At 50.8% G+C, this 18,872-nt stretch overlaps 8 protein-coding genes across 8 annotated transcripts; 5 read left to right on the top strand and 3 right to left on the bottom strand.

Moving 5' to 3' along the window:
* Window positions 1-726: 726 nt before the first annotated feature.
* N7482_002919 (uncharacterized protein) lies at window positions 727-1,759 on the bottom strand (the record flags this gene model as incomplete). The annotated part of the gene is made up of 3 exons (XM_056685044.1): window positions 727-1,102; window positions 1,155-1,534; window positions 1,586-1,759. The coding sequence occupies 3 exons, from the start codon at window positions 1,757-1,759 to the stop codon at window positions 727-729; spliced, it is 930 nt and encodes a 309-aa protein (XP_056548650.1).
* Window positions 1,760-2,882: 1,123 nt separating this feature from the next.
* N7482_002918 (fungal specific transcription factor domain-containing protein) lies at window positions 2,883-4,722 on the bottom strand (the record flags this gene model as incomplete). Its single annotated transcript, XM_056685043.1, has 2 exons — window positions 2,883-3,128; window positions 3,196-4,722. The coding sequence occupies 2 exons, from the start codon at window positions 4,720-4,722 to the stop codon at window positions 2,883-2,885; spliced, it is 1,773 nt and encodes a 590-aa protein (XP_056548649.1).
* A 1,159-nt stretch (window positions 4,723-5,881) lies between these two features.
* On the top strand, window positions 5,882-7,467 carry N7482_002917 (MFS transporter; the record flags this gene model as incomplete). The annotated part of the gene is made up of 3 exons (XM_056685042.1): window positions 5,882-5,975; window positions 6,030-6,429; window positions 6,492-7,467. The coding sequence occupies 3 exons, from the start codon at window positions 5,882-5,884 to the stop codon at window positions 7,465-7,467; spliced, it is 1,470 nt and encodes a 489-aa protein (XP_056548648.1).
* Window positions 7,468-8,359: 892 nt separating this feature from the next.
* N7482_002916 (SIMPL domain-containing protein) lies at window positions 8,360-9,148 on the top strand (the record flags this gene model as incomplete). Its single annotated transcript, XM_056685041.1, has 1 exon — window positions 8,360-9,148. One exon carries the CDS (start codon window positions 8,360-8,362, stop codon window positions 9,146-9,148), a length of 789 nt encoding a protein of 262 aa, XP_056548647.1.
* An 820-nt stretch (window positions 9,149-9,968) lies between these two features.
* N7482_002915 (thioredoxin family protein) lies at window positions 9,969-10,551 on the top strand (the record flags this gene model as incomplete). Its single annotated transcript, XM_056685040.1, has 3 exons — window positions 9,969-10,011; window positions 10,113-10,188; window positions 10,266-10,551. The coding sequence occupies 3 exons, from the start codon at window positions 9,969-9,971 to the stop codon at window positions 10,549-10,551; spliced, it is 405 nt and encodes a 134-aa protein (XP_056548646.1).
* Window positions 10,552-11,527: 976 nt separating this feature from the next.
* Window positions 11,528-12,388, top strand: N7482_002914 (uncharacterized protein; the record flags this gene model as incomplete). Its single annotated transcript, XM_056685039.1, has 1 exon — window positions 11,528-12,388. The coding sequence occupies one exon, from the start codon at window positions 11,528-11,530 to the stop codon at window positions 12,386-12,388; it is 861 nt and encodes a 286-aa protein (XP_056548645.1).
* Window positions 12,389-12,971: 583 nt separating this feature from the next.
* On the bottom strand, window positions 12,972-15,046 carry N7482_002913 (DUF2985 domain-containing protein; the record flags this gene model as incomplete). Its single annotated transcript, XM_056685038.1, has 4 exons — window positions 12,972-13,687; window positions 13,754-13,828; window positions 13,894-14,286; window positions 14,362-15,046. The coding sequence occupies 4 exons, from the start codon at window positions 15,044-15,046 to the stop codon at window positions 12,972-12,974; spliced, it is 1,869 nt and encodes a 622-aa protein (XP_056548644.1).
* Window positions 15,047-16,767: 1,721 nt separating this feature from the next.
* N7482_002912 (uncharacterized protein) lies at window positions 16,768-17,558 on the top strand (the record flags this gene model as incomplete). The annotated part of the gene is made up of 4 exons (XM_056685037.1): window positions 16,768-16,826; window positions 16,959-17,066; window positions 17,118-17,292; window positions 17,385-17,558. The coding sequence occupies 4 exons, from the start codon at window positions 16,768-16,770 to the stop codon at window positions 17,556-17,558; spliced, it is 516 nt and encodes a 171-aa protein (XP_056548643.1).
* Window positions 17,559-18,872: the final 1,314 nt, after the last annotated feature.

Below are 18,872 nucleotides of genomic sequence, written 5' to 3'. Positions count from 1 at the left end.
CAGCCTCCACTGTGCAATACTTTTGTGCCAACTCGGTGTTCCTGCTGTTAATAGTGCTGGCCCAGCCTCTCCAATATCTTCGGTCGCATATACCTACTCTACAGTTGGATGGGATAGGAAGGCAAGGCTTTGCCAATATAAGGCTTCAGTAACAGCACACTTACCATTGTATAACAGGCAGATCGAAACTTCATCTCAATTGGCTGGATGCTTCAAGGTGACCTGTGATCTATCTAGTCGTGTTAAGATACTAGTTGATAGGAAGAATAAACAACTTTAGCGTGTGATAACTCACAATCAGGATGGATATTAATCACGCGCCGCAATATACATAAGAACTGCTAAGCTGTGCACATCATACCGCCGACGACAGACTTTTTGCGGTCCCCGTCGGACTTGCAAGCCGCCGCTATTGGTCAGAATGATGGGAAAGAAGCCAGGACTAGGAGATGGCCAGCGAGACAGATCTAAATACATGATAGATGCCCGCGGCAGCTGGCATCATTTTCAAGCCTTAACAGCTGGCCTTGGACCATACACATGTCCATCGCCACAGATATCAATTGACGCACAAAAAGTCAGTACAAGTGAATTAGATGTAACAATAAACGAGATCGGCTGTAACATGCAGTCGTAGCTTAAGCTGTGCAAAGAAGGTTAAATGGATCAAATCCGAGAGTATGAACACTGGCTCCCGGGTTATAAGACACTAGACATCCTTGATAGTCACCAGTAAGGCCACTTGGGCCTCTCGAGATTTGTGAAATGCCAAGCAATGGGTTCTTTGTCGCATATATATGTCTTTGTCAAATTCACATCATGAAAGTCGCGCCAGATATCCTTGAGAGTGAAGTTACCAGTCGACATAAACTCATAGAACCGCCAGAAGACTTGGGTGATATTGATTCTGAGCCGCCCATCGTAACCATCCTCGTCAGCTTCCGACAAGGACCAGTCAGGATCAATTGCCCAGATGTATCCCCAGAACTGCTCTGTACCAGCGGTACCGCATGCTAATCGAGCCTCATCTGTTAACAAGAGAAAGACGTTTCCAAGGATTCCAGGTCTTAGGTCGCCTCCTTCCCGGCGATTTCGAAATTCCCTAGCTCTTGAGTTAATACTATCTTCTCGCAAAAAACGAGAATGCTACTCACTGGCGCAGGTAGTCCAATTCTTCTTCGTCATCGTCCTTTGGCTTAAATTCGACAAATTCGGCTACTTTGGAATCTTGGATCTCTTGGAAGCCAGTGACACCAAACAAAGGCATTGCGAGAACCCCATCAAGAAGTGCCTTGAAATCCTCCCATCCATCCATAGCCCGATGACGATAGAGAACGTAACCCCATCTTTTATTGTCGATGATCTTCTCCACCCACTCTTTTGGCATATGCTCCGGTCTCTGCTGCCTCTCCGCTTCCAGCTTCGCCTGATTCTCACCAAATTGTTTCTTTTGTTTCTCGTAGTAGACTTTGTCTAGGTTCCGAAGGGCTTGAAGTTCCTCCGATGTCAGGATTGCAGCTTCCGCTTGCTTTTTCTTGGCTTTCAGGTCGGGCCGCTCCTAGAACAAGAACCATCGATCACGCACAGCGCTATGGCCATCATAACGTAGAATGCGAAAACAGTCATACATCAGATGACACTCCGGGTAGGTCAGGGAGTCAGGAGATAGAGCCGCTTTCTGGACCAAGTCTTCAACTGATAAACCGAGGTATTTGTGGGCGTTGGACTGCATCTCTTCGAGGGGCGGCCAATCCATCATTTGGTGTTTTTCCTCGTGAGATATCCCCGGGTGATCGGATTGCTTTTTCCCAGAGAGGCTCTAACTGAGCAAATTCCTCCACTGATTTCGCCATTTCGGGGGAGGATACAAGCTTGACTTGACGTTTGAGGTGAACGCGAATTTACGAGTCGGACGTGGGGCGCAGCAGTCTTTATACGTGTGGTGGGCCCAATTTGCGTATTGACGGTCCGTTTTTGCAGAACTTGATAAATACCGGTAAATTAACGTAGCCCACTCATGGTGATAGACACTTTTAAAACTATTTTAAGGATGCCAGGAACACCAGCACTTAAAAGCGGAGAAGCGAATCGGAATGCAGTGTTCTCGGCAATGATCTATCAATTTGGATACGATGCATATTTTGCCAACGGGCGAGGAATGTATTTTGTCTCTCTCCTCTCTCTCCCTTTACATCTGGAAAATCTAGGGGGAGAGAGGGACAAGACAGAAACTCAGAGAACTGCCAAACAAGTGAAGGAGGCAAACAGGACGAGCACGGCGAAGGTGGTTATAACTACAACCTCTACAATTTTTACTGGTCGCAACTCCAGTCTCCAGGTCCCGTTGTTGACAGTGGAATCCAAATAAGTATTTGCGACGGCCGATACCATGAGCGCAACAGCTTATTCAAAGCTGCCCTCCCGTCAGCCCCTTGAGTACCTAGTCATGACATTTCTACTCACCTGGCTCATCAAGGAAACGTAGGCTGATCTACGGTTATTATGAATTTGCAAAATTTCGTGGGCAGCGCTGGCTGGGTCGATCAATAGAACTGTTTCTGGTCTCATCCACTCTAATAGCCCTTCTTCTAAGCCACTTGAGCGAAGCAAGCATTGACAGCGAGCACGAATTTGGAGACCGTCGGTAGAAAGATGAACACGGGCTCATAACAAAATGTGAAAAAATAAATTCGGGTATTAGCGCATCGATCTGCAGTGGTCATTATGGGTCTCAGGTTCGTCTCCATATGCGAAATAACAAGGTAGGAATGGCAAATGACACTAAGTCTCCATCGCTACTTTAAACATGCAATATCAACGCTGACAATGCATCGAAGAAAGAGATGTGGTTTGAGACAGAGTAGACTACGCCTTAGGTCTAATCAGCGATATAATTGATCCCAAAACGTCCAATCCGCAGACCCAAAATCCAATTCGGCCCCATCCAAACTCGAGAAAATATCATCCAACGAGGGGGACAAGCTCTCTTCTGTCACTGCATCGCTCGTGGTATTGTCATCATTGTCGTCGTTGCCGTTAGGGTTATTGATATTGTTGTAATCTGGACTCCCCGTTATCTTCGGTTTCGTCTTACGGTACGAGGAGCGCAGCGTCGTGATGAAGGCCGGCTCAGCGGCAAAATCATAATCGCTGGGTGAATTTTGCTGTCCAAGCTTTAAGCGTTAATTTCCCTACGGCGATGTGAAGAGCTCCCCCTTTTCTCGCCTCGAGAATTTCCGGGCGATTAGAATAGATGTTTTCCATCTTCCTCCAAGTGGTATTCAGTTCGGCACCAGATAGAAATCCAACCTTGGCCAGACTGGTCAGCATACACAAGAGTGCATCCCAGAGGAAGAAGACCTTGATTTGCCATTGGAAATTTTTTAGATTGGGGTTACTGCAGAGAACGCTGTCGGTATCTAGAATCGTCTGCGCTAGATGAAAGAGCTCTCTCCTTTCCCGATCGTCGATGTTGGTCCGCTTCGTCATTCGATTGCGCAGTCGTGCCATATTGGCCGCCGACCTAGCGATCCCCAGCGTCAGGAAGTGGAGTGGGTTCCCTATGTCACAGTATCGCAGATACTTGGTTTCGATGATCCCTAGGACCCGGTCTATGGCACTCTCCAACTCCGTACTGGCGCGGAATTGAATCGAGGCGCCGACTTCCTTCATCCGCACACCTGTTCGGGTGTAGAAATTGGATATTTCCGCCTTCGTCAGACAGAAGATCATCTCCGAAGCACCTTTCTGCTCAACAGGACGCTGCGTCATGCCGGGATAGATCTGGTCATCGTTGATATTCAACGGCTGTTTGGTGTCCCAACTATCCGGGGCCAAGGCAATCCCCGTGCCTGAAACCTGGCCCGCGTAGCCTTCCAAGGGGAGAAGCTGCCAGAAGAGCCGACGCCGAATCTCAACCTCAAAGGGGGGCAAACCAAGACTCTCACCGTCACGATGAAGCCCCATGCGCTGCGCAATCCGGACTGCAACGCCCGTCAAAATCCAAAACGTATGCGGATCCATTTGCGTGCGCATCGCAACCAAAAAAAGGACAAGGGCCTGCAGAACCGGCATTTCAGTAGTCTTCAGCCACGATGCATTGATCAGTGCCTGTTGAAATGCATTTCGATAAAGCGACATCAGCGGCGTGCGTGACTGACGGAATTCCTGCACGCAGTCCTCGTCTGTTATCGAGAACACTGCGGAATGGTAGATGGCAAAGAGCAGACACTCGTTTGCTTTGGAGGCTGCGGCCAGTTGCTGGGAGGCGATCTCGACCATGTTGGCGGTCGTAGGGATATGCAGCATTTTGCAAAGAAGTTCAACATTGTGAACATGTACCGTCCAGAGCTTCATAGCATCCACGTGACGGGGATGATACTGGTCCAAACTATGCGAAACCCCCAGCAGCGCACCCGAGATCGGATCTTCAATCAGTGAGCCGGGCCCGATCGCTGTTGGGTCGTGTTCTTCCTCTTCTTCCTCGTGTTCAGAGATTTCCCGCATGTCGACTTCTTCCGCATCGAGCCAGAGGCTGCTGTCGATATACCGCGATTTGCCATCCCCGGACAGCAGTTTTCCGATCGTCCCCGCGCCGGATTGCTTGCTATTACCAGCCTGGAGAGGGAGATGGTTGAGTTTCAGCGTGCTCTGAAGGCTCTTTTTGGCGATGGTGTCGATATTGTTGTTGTTGCGGTAGGAAGAAGGCCCTGCCGCCATCATTGCATCTGCTGGAGTCAAACGGCCATGTTCCTGCAACACCTGTACGCATTGCGCCAAGTGCTTGTGCACATCCGTGTCAACGCGCTTTCGTTTGCACGCTCGCACCGCGGGTGGCTGGTAGATACATTCCAACTTGGCTTTACCACAGCTCAAGCATGCCGGGATACTTCTGTCGCATTGACTTTTCGGCGTATGCAGGGTTGGCACGTGAAGGCCATGACACTGGGAGGGGCCGAGCCAATTTCACTCTGGCTTGGTGCTGGAGCAATTATCACAGGCCGATCATGCATGGCGGGTTTCTGATTTGGGCACCATATATGTAACTTGGTTTCTTTTTTTCTTTTCGTCACCTTTTGTGCTGCTTTCTTGCAACTTCATAGTTGGGAGATGATCATTAATTGAGCAGTGGGTTGTCGCCACGCGTCGTCAGTCGTTGCAAGGTCAGGGGCTCACGTCCCACGTGCTACGCCATACATGCACCTTTCGGTGGGTGGTTGAAACTAGCCCCAAAAACCAAACCATTTGCGGTTTGGTTTGGTTTGGTTTGGTTTGGTTTGGTTTGGTTTGGTTTGGTTTTGCGGCTTTGCGGTTTTTGGCGCACTCTATTCCGGAGCCTATATGGCAGAGAATTACCTACTGTATCTTGTGATTATACAAATTACGGCACCGTTATACCTTAGGGCCACAGTTACAAATTCAGCGTTGATCGATATAGATTTGTTTACGAGATTGGTTCAAACCTAAACTCGAGTCACACTCGTTGCTAAAAGCAATCAGGCATACCTGTATGAATTACTCCATGAATATGGACTTCTGCAACTATATACTTTTTCCTCCGGACCACTCTGTCTCTGATCTGTACTTGAGAGGGGATTTACACTGAAGCAGAGAATACTGCCTGGCTTCGGCATCGCAAGTGATTGGACCCGGAAAATACTGTAGGAACCACCTCCGATTGGCTCCAGTGAGCATTTGGGAAAAGGGAAAAGGCTGCGACTCCGGGCCGGAGCCTTTTCAGCCCCTCCGATTGGTTCCGAGTCTGAACTATAGCGAAATTTGACTCTTTGACGTGATAATAAATTGGAATAAAGAGAAAAGAAAGCCCCGGGGAAGTAAGAGATCAGAAAGAAAACACGAAGAAACAGGAAACCTGTCCCTCATGAGCAAACCAGAAGACGTTCCCTCCCAGTCGGAGGCCCATTCATCCACATATTCTAAAGAGCGAGACCTCGAGACGGGCACAATTACGCAGCGTGATACCGATACTGCAAGCATCACCACCAAGGATCTCAACCTAGTTACATGAGATGGCCCAGACGACCCCGAAAACCCCAGGAATTGGCCGTCAAACGTCAAATGGCACTACACCTTGGCCGTCTCGGTCTTCACCTTCATCTCCCCAGTCTCATCAGCCATGATCGCCCCGGCGCTGGACAAGCTTGGAAAGGACCTCCACATGACGAGCAAGGTCGAAAATAACCTGGCGCTTTCGATCTTTGTGCTAGCCTACGCGATCGGTCCGTTGGTCTTTGGCCCTGCCTCCGAGGTGTATGGTCGCGTGCGCCTCCTTCAGTTCAGCAATCTATGGTATCTGGCGTGGAACCTTGGCTGTGGCTTTGCGCAGACACCGGCTGAGTTTTTTGTCTTTCGCTTTCTTGCTGGTCTCGGCGGAGGCGCTCCGTTGGCCCTGGGTGGTGCAGCGATCAGGTAAGACAGACAACGAAATCATTAGCTTACCCTTTCCGTGAGCTAATTCTGTCCTCGTACAGTGATGTTTGGGATGCAGAGCATCGCGGAAAAGCCATGGGTATCTACACCTTAGCGCCAATGCTGGGCCCAGTTATTGGACCGATTGCCGGGGCCTTCATTTCCCAAAATACCACATGGCGCTGGGTCTTCTGGTCCTCTAGCGCTGCGGCCGTTGCCATCCAGGTCGTCGGCTTGATCTGGCTACACGAGTCCCATCCAGCCACCCTTCTAAAATGGAAGCGGAACCGTCTGGCCAAAGAGACCGGGAACGACCAACTGCACACTAGCGAAATGGTCGAGCCCCTCATCCAGAAGATCCGAGGCGCCATGATCCGACCAGTCGGCATGATCACAACACAACCCATCATCGCAGTCACCGCTCTATACTTAGGCTACCTCTTTGGCATCTCGTATCTGATGGTGACCACCATTCCAGATGTTTGGGCAGGCTGGTACGGGGAAAGCGAAGGAATTGCTGGACTCAATTACATCTCGATTGCCATCGGCTCGTTTGCAGGTCTCTTCCTCAACGTGCTATACATCGACCGGATCTACCAAAATCTTAAGGCGAAGAATGGCAATGTCGGGTGCCCCGAATTCCGCATGCCCACCATGTTCATCGGGTCGTTCATCTTCACCGCTGGCCTCTTCTGGTACGGATGGAGCGTTCAGGGCCATGTACATTGGATTATGCCCAATGTTGGCGTGGTCATCTTCGCTGCCGGCACCATGGGATGTCTACAGGGGATGCAGATGTATATTATCGATTGCTACACCACTTACGCGGCCAGTGCCATGTCTGCTTGTGCTCTTCTTCGCAGCTTAGCTGGCTTTGGGTTTCCCCTTTTCGCTCCTTATTTATACTCGGATTTGGGCTATAGATGGGGGACCAGTGTATTGGCCTTTATCAGTATGGCAATTGGTATCCCTGCTTCAATTGTCTTCTGGAAGTATGGAGCTAAGCTTCGTGCTATGTCGACATATGCCAGTGGTTGAGTGTGGCTGCGAGTCCGCTGGCTAATGGAGGTGTCCGGCAAGAAATCTACATTCTCGTTCGATTAAGTGGCATTGTTTGATTTATTTTGATTGATATAAACTATTTGCATACCCTTGTTTTCCAGACTGGCACGATACCTACGTGGAGGATATGATGGTTTCTGTAATAATTTTGCGCCAGCAATAACAAACACTACTCATTATCAAGTCCCGTTCTCTATCATCACTTCAACGTGAGTAAATACGCCACCAAAATACAATAGACAAACACCCTTGAGCACCTATGGTGAGCTCCTATGAGTTCTCATTGCAGTAGGGACCATGTGGGAGGATTGATTGCATTATATCTTGGGAGGTCAGTCTCGGAAATTGACCACTACCCTTGAGGGGCTAAAATGCGCGAAACCTCAACACCTCTTTGGGCAGTTTAAAATTATTTGTAAACGGCGGACCTATAAATTACGCCATGCGGTTAGTTTTGCCTTTTTCGGTTTAGGGCCCCAATGAGTCGTTCTGCAAACTCTGCCTTCTGTTGCTCCCCTAAAGCATCCACATTTATTCGAGGTGTACGCGAGACTCCCCGCCAAGCAAATTGACCCTTGTAATTTTGAACTCTCATATTATGGACTCACATATATTTTAGTGCAAAGCCGGCAGTCGGCATATTGGCAACGTACTGTACCTGTCTTGACCTTTTTCTCGTACGAAGAATGAAAGGAGGGTTGGGTGGGTATAATTGAATAGCCAAGGCATCCACACCGGAGCTCTGCGCAGCGAGCCCCACCAGGACCGAATGTTGCCTGGCATCATTTCTCCTTACAACAATGCCCCATCCCCGGTTCCCTGTTGGAATAAGACTGCAATTGATTATATCACAGATTGAAAAATCAACATGGCACCACTTCGAATCACTGTTGGAGGCTCATCGGTCATCACCCGCCAGCCTGAGCGAGGTATTTTGAACGTCACCGTGAACGCTGAAGGGAGCACTCGCGAGATCGTCTCTCACAAGGTGACTGAGACTTCAAACGAGCTCAGCAAACTCTTCACAGAACTTTCTCCCAAAACAGAGTCCGGAGATGTAACTGCAGATGCAGCAGTGGTGACATTCTCTTCCACCTCCCTCCGCACTTGGCGCTGGAATGGCCCAGTAGAGGCGAATTGTTTCAAAAACCAAGAATACCGTGGCAATTTGTCACTCATTGCCGTCTTCCGTGACTTCACTAAAATGAGTGAGGTTGCCGGGAAGCTTGTGGGATATCCAAATGTCGACATCAACTCGATCGGCTGGGAGTTGACCGCTGCTACCAAAAAGGCATTGGGCTCTGAGTCGCGCAAGGAGGCCATGCGCGATGCAGTCCAAAAATCAAATGACTACACCGAAGTCATTGGGCGCAAGGTAGCTGCAGTGGAAATTCAGGATGGAGGCAACTCCGCTTTCAGTATGTTGGCGCGTCCAGTACCGATGCCTTTTGGCGGAAGCTCAGGGGGTCTCTTTGGTGGCGCAACAGGCTTCGGGCAAGTTACTGGAGGAGGCTCAGGAGGAGCCTTATTTGGCGGTGCTGCTACAAATACCCCTGCTCCTACTCCCTCCGCACCACTTGATCTTACTCCACAGGAAATTCAATATACAAGCTCTGTGCAGGTCATATTTGAATCCATTCCGGTGGGTGAAACGTAAGGTTTTACTAGATCTCAACCCGTTTTCTGTTCCGATATGCAATTTTCGGCCATTGCACAACCGCTACCATGTGCACGATATTCTGTGTCTAGTTCTATTGTACCCCCTTTATCATTTAGAATCAATACTAGATTTATTACGTCTATCTGTTACTCCACGTTAGAAAAAGCTATCCCTCTAGATATTTTAATATTAGTACTTTATTTGAAAGGTAGGACCTTAGCAGTTAGATGTTAGTAAAGAGGTATCATAGTATACTGCCCTAGACCTTGAGACGGTGAGTGAGACACAGGACCGATGTTACGCTAGGCAAGTCATCAAGAAGAAGAGTTCATTCAAAGGGAAGATATCGCATCTGAGGAAGATATCTGCGCCGCGTATGCTCGGTCCATTTCTCGGTTAAAGAAGGGCAACGGCTAATGGAAGACTTTCACGATGGAGGCCATTTACATGGAATTGAGATATGATTACACCTGCACTTCATATATTTCATGTCGTCACCATCATGATCCAACATAGAAGGTCACCGGAATATCTTTCGATATATATCGGCTGGCTCCTGGCTCGCAGAGGGTTCCAAGTGAATCGGGATATACCGAGGAAGACCCACTCCACGTCTGCAGCGCAGTTGATAAATGTGTCATGTATCTGACCCAGACCTTCGTCGATTCAGTGAGAGAAATAATTTACATTCAAGGGGGAACTAACACAGTTCTTCAAAGAAAATGGAATATGCAAGCGTATACTTGGTGCGGGGTCACGTGCAGAGCGACACATCGGACTCCACCGGCGCCCGCACTTCTTCCACAAGCAACCCACAATGGAGCTGTCTACCCTGTTGATCATCAGTGCGCTCTTCATCGGTAAACTCCCCACAATCTGCTGGCCTCGATATCTGTGACCTGGTCCCGGTGACATGACGAGTCTGTCCATCCCAAGAACCATCTAGCTGACATCGCACCAGCTTTCCGCATCTACCAGTCTCGAACCGCAGCCTCAACGCCCATCATGTCGCACGGAAAGGTGTCCAACATTGACAAGTGAGTGTTCAATCCCCTTGCTGATAGAGCGCTTGCTGTGATAGTCCGTGTTTGCTAACATCATCACGCACCAACAGCGACGTCATCTTCAAAGCCCTCACTTCCTCCGGCGTCGTGCTGGTTGATTTCTATGCGACGTGGTGCGGTCCTTGCAAGGCCGTCGCCCCCAAGATTGGGGAGTTCAGTGAGAAATACGAAAATGTCCGATTCCTTCAGGTCGATGTGGATAAAATGAGGGGGGTAGCTCAACAATTCGGTATCACCGCTATGCCCACCTTCGTGATGATGAAGGATGGCAAGGAAGTGCAGCGGGTCCGGGGTGCGGATCTCAAGTCCATTGACCAGTGGTTGCAGTCGCAGTAGGCTCATAGCCCGTGGACATGACCGGATGGATACTTTGGGATGTCGCTTGTAGCGCGACAAACTCTTTCCATAGTCTTATAGACGAAGCACGTTCGTCTGATACTCGGCCGCGTGCTTTATCTATAAGCCTAAGGAAGAGTGTATCAATAGTATAGACCTTAGGATCTTTCCTAAGTGTTTGTATGATATCTTAGATGAATCCAGGATGAGAGGAGATGAGCAACTAGGTGACTGAGGAATAATTCAGACAAATTCCTGTCCGGAATCAATGATCCTGCAAGCCATTCAACGGGCATTGCCAGATAACAATTCGAACAAATCCAATGGGAAGAATGCGCCGGGGTTTTTAATGCGAATTTACGACCTACGAGGTCGAGAATTATAAACCAGAATACTTTTCTTGTACCAGTTGAAAGATTATGTATTAGCCGGACAGACTACATATTCTCTCTATGCTTGGGGCCGCCGAGTTACTCCGCACCGGGCGCAGTTCCCCCGGTTCCCCCGATCCCGTAGACTCTAACCCAGTTAGGGCCTGCACCCACACGCCCACCGGTCCGATTGGAAGACGCACGGAGCCACTCATTGCAGGAACGCCGCTTGGGGACCATGCAGGCGGCGCAGAATCAGCCGAAAGCGTACATCAGCCTTACCACACTTGGTCACCTTCATGGGGGTCCAGTGCCGATCCTGACCTTTAGACAGTGTGGGCGTCGTCTGGATCGGCTTGCGCCTGGATAAATTTGGATGATGACAGGAGCTATCATTTGTCCGGGGTGACGATGAGAGAGGGCTATGTATGTGGTCCAAGGAGATATAAAGGCCTTCGATGTCACGACATGCTACTCATTCGCGTCACAAACCTCGAGCGCAAGCACACGGCCCTGTCGTCGATGCATTACATGATTACACCGTTCTATACTTTTGACTACCACCTGTACTTGACCAAGTTCTATTCCCCCGCCGTATAAAAGACATGTCTCCCACAATTGCCTTCCTCGGAGCCACCGGCGGCTGCGCAAACGCCTGCCTCGCCTACACCCTCCGCAGTGGCTACAACGCCATCGCGCTGGCTCGCACGCCCGCAAAGCTCACAGCCCTACTCCTCTCGCAACCCGGTCTAACACAAGACATTCTCGACGCACACCTGCGCATCATAGAAGGCGATGCGCGCGATGTCGAAACCGTCATGAAGACGCTTGTTGTCGCCGCAGACGCGCACAGCACCACGCTCGTTTCACTGATCATCTCGGGCATCGGCGGCACCGGCGAAATGGTCTTCACCAAGCCATCGCCCTGCGAGCAGATCCCCATGCGCGTCCCGACGGTGCCGCACATCAGCATCCCAAACCCGAATATCACCGAGCAAAGCACGCGTGCGCTGCTCGGTGCGCTAGCCCGCATTGCGGCGGAGCGGTTCGGTTCGTTCGCGGATTATGCAGCCGTCGCGCCGCGAGTGACGATTATCTCTGGGGCGGGCATTAAGAAGGGCGTTACGGATGTGCCGTTGCTGTTTAGGCCGTTGTATGCGGCGCTGGATATCCCGCACAAGGATAAGGCGCAGATGGAACGGCTATTAGCTGAGGCGCAGGAGAAAGCGGATAATCTGCTGTGTGGCGGGGTGGTGATTGTGCGGCCGAGTATCTTGGGCGGCGATCATAAGATTGCCGAGGCTGGCGCAGACTCAGGCTTTACAAAGTTACGCGTGGGCACAGAAAAGAAGCCGGAGATTGGGTATACTGTTGGGAGGGCGCTGATCGGGGAGTGGATTTATCGGGAGGTGGTCAAGGGAGGCGGGGAGAAGTGGGTTGGTGAGGGTGTGATCCTGACTGAGTGAAGCTGATGGATTGCTGGGGGTTTTCGTGCAGTGGAGTTTGGAGCGCCGATTTAATTTATGAATAGAAGGGATGCGATGAAGGCTTGATTTCTATATTGAACAAATGATTCTAACTGGCAATTCCAGGTGCGGTCTACTTATTGACGCAAGCAAATGCTAGATAAGAGGCAACCGCAAGAGAATTTCAAAAAGAAACAATAAAAAAAAGACCAAACAAAGCAAACAAAATTCAAATCCAGATCATCACAGCCAAGGAAATCCGGTCGAGCGTAGCTAAGAGGGCAAAGGCGAGGAACCATCAGGGGGGATCGTAAAAGGGTAGTAAAGCAAAGGCAACGATTACAAAGCAATCGTCAGAGTATAGAAGAAGAAAGCCATATTTCCAGAACTCCGTTGAGTTCCGACAAAACGCCATGCCTCAGTATGTAAATGTCGCTGAGTGGGTGTTTAATGCGCGGGCCAGTGTGACGGCTGTACAGGTGGATAGAAGACATGAAACTCGCATCTTTCGACCCACATCTGCGTGATAATCGTGACGGTCGTGAGCCAGAGGCTCCTCAGGAGATGACGGTGTTGGCAACGCTCAAGTGCCATCATACGGTTCAGGGCGTTCGAGCTGCATACTCTTGCGCTCTTCGACCTTCTTCTTCTCTATCTTCTTCATGGCTTCTTCTGTCAGCTGCTGGCGGAAAAGGCGCTCCACTATCTCCTTCTTGCGCGCACGTCGATCGCCGATCATGATCAGCACACCGCCAGTGATGTTGCAAGTGATGGAGCAGCACAGAATAACGGTGGTCAGGGCAAAAGGCCGCTGTCCAGGGTCTTCCATACTCCAGGTACAAGCACCTAGGGCGATCTGGAGGAGGGAGTGACAGTCGAGCAGGACAACAACGGCGATGAGAATGCGCAGAGGGAAGGCGTGGTGGGTCATAGTCTCGTGCGGTTTGTAGAAGGTGTGTGACTTGGCGAACTTGGTCTGGTGGTGTATCAAACGCAGCTGCTGGCGAGGGCTAAGCACCGAGAACTCATGCTCATCTTCCTTGGGGGTATCGCCGAATTCGACATCCACATCTTTCTCCCGCTGAGCGGGTAGATCGTTCTTGTCCTTGAGATCGGGGAGTCGTCGCTTACGACGAATCTTCCACGTCAACATGGTATAATGGGCAATGAAGATCATGTGATAAGTGTCCACAGCTCGGAAGGGAGCGAGACCGTCACCCATAATCGCGAACAACGCCACAAGAACGTTATCAATAACATTGACGACGTAGAGCTGCTTTCCGCCCACATTGATCCAACCTGAAAAGGCACCGAGTTAGTGTTTCCAAGCTTGCTAGTACAGATAGAGTAAGGCAAATATCATACCAATCAAGAAGAGCACCCAGGCGAGACCAAACAGAGTAATAAGGGTTGCGTAGAGAGTAACAAGAAATCCGAGCGCTAGTGGCACCTGTTAGTTTCCCGGGCCTACATCTTACGAGTGAACGAACGGAAGGACCACTTACGCTTCCGGATATACTGTCCAAACCCCCTCATCGACCGCTTGAACTTGGACCGGCGCGAGTGAAGCATATGCCGAACGTAATCGTTCAGTTCGGCGAAGTCCTCGTTGGTCCATCCCTCCAGCTCATGACCTTCGGGTAAAACGGCATACCGAGGGCCCGCAAGCACAGATGACATGCTTGAAAAGGGGCGGAGTTGTTCCAATCTCGGCCGCTCCTTCATTTTCGACTCCTCTGAAACCTCTCCTTCATCTGTGCTGGTTCCCTGTTCTTGGTCCGACGGACGCGGACGCGAGAGTTGGTAGGTGGGCATGCGGTTCACGAAGTTGCCCAGATTGGGAATGAACAACGAGTTCTGCACATTCGTGAGGGTCGACAAAGCCGAGACCTCCGGGTCTATCGACAGATCACGTTAGCCATGAGATTCGCCATGATATTCGCCACTTCCATTTCCAGCCTATTTTGGCTTACCAATGACATCCAGTACGTCGACCAGATGAGACCCATATTCATTCGCCGCTGGATGCTCCTTTGACGCCTCGAGTGTTGGTGGGACCCCTGATACCGTCGATGCCCGGTTGCGGGAGAAGCGATTTAGAGCCGCTTGGCTCGTCCGGCGCAGCACATTCCGAGATGTTGGGCGCGCGAGTGCCGGCGCAGGCGGTTGAAGATATTCGTCCGCTGTTCGCTCCGTAGTGAGGCCATTTGGAGAGGCCGGGAACGGGCTCTGGTGAGATGACTCTTCAGTCAAAGACATCATGGGTTTTGCCACTCGAGAGAGCACATCCGGAGCAGGAAAAGACCATCGCCCTGGTCGGGGCTCGGAGTTGCTGCGTCGTCGACCATTCTGCCATGTTTCATCTTCCTCCTCTACCGGGGATCTGACGGATATTTGGCGGGAAAGGAAGGGACCAGGTTGGGGACCAGGTTGGTTCTCAGGCGGGCTCTGTTGCTGTTGCTGCTCGTTGACGGTGTGCAATGAAGAGGAGGAGGGTAGGCGCGACAGGCGGATGCTAGGCCGGCGCGTACGATTTGAGGGGGCTCGCGGGCGCAAAGTCGCCAGTGGTGGCCTCGATGATGAGGCTTCTGTAGACTGCTGCTGCTCCGGCGTAGCCCTCCGGTCATTCGAGTCCTCCGCGGGCTCGATGCGATCCATGGAGGCGGTTGAACGACAAGTTCCGAGGGGAGGCTGGGGGAAATGGATTTAGATAATCAAGGCGGCAAGGTGAAACGACAGCAACCCCGGCGGAACAGATCGAGTAGGTGACGGCCCTATGCCATTGAAAAATATCGCGAGCCCGCAACCCAAAGGAAGTAATTCGGGAGTTCCGGGAATTGGGATTGTTGGGTTTGGGTCTGGAATTGGTAGGAAAACCTTAGGTACCGACACACGATCCGCGCGGGGCTGACTCAGCGGGTAGAATCTTGCTTTTCCAGCATGACGATAGTGGAGATTCGAGACGGCGCAAGAGAGGGTAGTCTGTTATCATGGTTGACATTCTACGACATACGCACTTCCTGCCGTATTGAATCGTTTGGACTACGCTAAATTGCACCCTGTGGAAGTCCTGCCGCGGTCGCAGAGGGCAGTGGCGACTGCGAGTGAAGATAAGATAATCCAATGGGAGAGGCTTGGAGGAGTTGGGGAATCAGATGGGACAAGACGATGACGCTGGTCCCTGGTCCACCAGTTCCGAGTGGAGTAGCCGTGGTCGGACATACTGTAAGGATCATCATGGACCAGAATAACCACTAGTAGGTGGGTACCCAAAAGTATAAATACATCACACAATCAGTACTCCGTATTCAGGTCACTTCAGTAAAACCTGCCTATGACGAACCTGGCTTTAGCGAATTCCTGGATAAAGAACACATACTGTAGCCGGTAAAATTTCAAATTGTTAAATACCAAACATAATGTCCCTTCTATTGCGAATTCGTCCTATCAGGATTACTCAGCAGACAGTCCCGTGGTTAGTTGTTTTGCTACTACTGTACATACCAATCAAACTCTTGACCATGGGGCCCTACGGTATATTCGATTACCTAATACATTCCACGTGAAAATGTTAACGTGAGTCAGCGACGCGTGGATCACGGTAACTACAGTAACTACCGGAGCGCTGGAGGGGCCTTATTTCCTTCCGAGAGCTGGTGTTGTGTATACAAGGAACCCCGAGTTGAGATCGATTTACAGAGAACCACCCCAAAACACCTAGTCAATGAAAACTGCTATACCACCCACCATACCCAATTATAACTCTCGCGATTTCTGGTTTACCTATGGGAGCTTCTACTTAAGGTTAGCGGGAGGATCGACATATACCAGGCAATAAATATCTTAGGTTATTAACACCCATTCGAATAACTGGAGCCACCCAACATAAATATCTTCAAATTCATCACGTCTACTTCTATATTGACCTCATTAACAGCAAAATTAATCTCGCAGAGTAGGTAGTCGGCAATCATATGACTGAAAAACGTCTCGTTGTTGTTGAGATATGCGGGAAGCTGTACAGTAGGTAAGGTGTCGCATTTACTATGTGTTTTGGGGCGGTCAGCTCGCTTGGGTGGGCGACTCGCTTTAGAAATACATTAAGTGATTGTTCAAGGGAGGCTGTAGCCTGCCTAGAATGTTTGTGAAGTAGATAAGTAGACTGTAGACTAAACTGTCGACTGTAGACAGCAACTCGTGATACAATTGAGGGCTCTATAAGGCTGTTTGTCAATCTGAAAGTTCGATGTAGCTATGAATCGTTTAAATTCAACAACCGACAAATCCCTTTTCATCCTCAACCAACTTTGATTACGATATTCCCACCTGCATGGTAGAAATAGGAAAGTACTTGCCTGGGATCAGACTACCACGGCAAGATGATCATATCTCCCACATTCCGTCTAAGGGAACGCGACCCTATTCCAAGAGTGAAGGAGTGAGGTCTAGGTGGAGCTTTGGTCTCTGGAAAGATCATGATATATCCTATATCCTATATTTTTTTGACCCTTACCTCGTTGCTTGACGCCCGCACACCTCAGACCGTACGCTGACTCGACGATGAATGCAGTGAGCGCTACCACCCACCAAGGTCTCCCGTCTTCAACGGGCCGTCACGGCCGGGCGGTCAAAATCAGGCAGGATCTGCCGATGCTGCCTCTTCCAATGGGACAAAATGGTAAGGAGAAGCAAAAGTCCGACTCTGTCAGTGACCGGACTCTCCCGGCAGGCTCCTTGTCCCTTTCACGCCCTTCCACGGACAAGCTTTTGTCCACATGGAAGCCGTCGGGGAGAAGTTCCCGTTTCAAAAGTTTGCAGAAGCAAACCACCGCAACACCCACGACGTCTTTGGTGCTTTCAATGCAGAGTGGCCTTGCGGCCCTTGCGCAGACCTCAGGAGGGTGGTGAGTTATCTCCGTCCGACAATGCCCGGATTCTGATCGCGGACTGGTAAGAGGTGCGATATCACCGGCGACACGACCGCTGTGCCCGACAGCTCGTCCTTGACCTGTCTGACCCCTTCTTCCTCGGTATCTGCATATGGCCTAGAGGATTGCCCATCTTTCTCGACCGCAAAGCAGTGGAACTCATCGCCAACAAGCCCAAGTACCTGCAAATCGCCTGCGAAGCCGGCTGTGAAAGGAAGCACGCGCAAGCCCGACAACCTTGAATCCTATTAGGTCTCCTCTACTAGCTGCTGGAAAGCGGCCGTGCCCATGACCAACCGAGACGAATGCCTGCTGCACACTTCCGAACAGGCAGAGAAAGTACGCGGAGATCCACTAGCGAACTGGTGGACGTTCGCCGGGACATTCGTGGGTCGCCGATCCCCGCTGACAAAAGAATCGAGGGCCATCATATCCTCAAGTCTACCGAGCCAACCTATGTGACCGAATCAATTTATTTCGCCCTAGAAAATGAAATGACGAGGAATTCGAGAGGCGACAGCTGGTACGATGTTTCAGAAAGCGGGGGAGAAAAAGAAAGAGGCCTGGTTACAAGCGTGAAACCTGAGTTGAAGCGTGGCAGATGAAAGAAGCGATCCCAGAAGTGCATGTGGAAAACCTGTTCACCTGCCAATTCGACGTGAGGAACGTGTCATTATGGGAACTGTATCTGTGAAATTCAGCGCAGTATGTTGTTCGGGGGGAACGTGGGCAATATCGCTTCTTCGCTGGCAGGGTATTTTTTTGTCCGGTCTTATGCAGCCAATAAATTGTCAAATGATTGAACAACCCGTGCATTGCATTGTGATTACGATCAGACCATGCAGAGACAATGGACTTGCTCAGGCAGTGGCGTAGACCATGGCGATCTTCCACTGGCTGGGACGTGGAGAATGAGGAGTGGAAAAAGTGGAGCCGGCTGAGGTGGAAGATCATTCATCACCGGCCCCAGCCAGCGTTACTGTGGGCAACTCGGCGCGTGCAGAGCTGTACGCATTGGACTAATTGGGAATGTGTCCTATTTGAAAACTGTAGAATCTGTACGAGGGCGTGAAATGGAGTGAATTCAACTAATTTAGCTGTAGGGGCTAGACACAAGGGAGGGGTGGTATGGTCGGATCGAAGACCATGGTAGCTCATCGAACTGGGTCTGGTCTCCAGAATGACATCAAAGGCGGTTGCCTCGAGTGACGAGTGACGGTAGCGTGCTGGTTGCGGAGGGGTGAAGGGGGGAAACTCGTCAGAACACTCACCGCCAAATTGCGCTCCGTGCCCCCCCCCCCCCCCCCCCAAGGAGAGCTCCCTGGCTCTTGGGGGCCCAGGCCCGGAAGCTCCTCCCTAAGCTCCCCTCTCGGCGGCCCCCCTAAGCTTCCCCCTCAAGGGCCCCCCGACGTCCAGCCCGAAGCCCCCAATGCTGCCCAGAGCCACCGCCTAACTTCACCCACTTTCACCAGCCCAGCGGGCGCCGGTCCCAACAAGGCCTAGCGGCTCACCGCCTCCTCTCCTTTCCTTCTTCCTCGCCCTTCCACCGTCCTTAC

This window comes from Penicillium canariense (genome assembly GCF_028826845.1).
Source record: "Penicillium canariense strain IBT 26290 chromosome Unknown utg000001l_segment0_segment0, whole genome shotgun sequence".
In the NCBI taxonomy this organism is placed as follows: Eukaryota; Fungi; Ascomycota; class Eurotiomycetes; order Eurotiales; family Aspergillaceae; genus Penicillium; species Penicillium canariense.
Note: the sequence above shows the minus strand (reverse complement) of the source record. Positions and strands in the feature narration are given on the sequence as shown.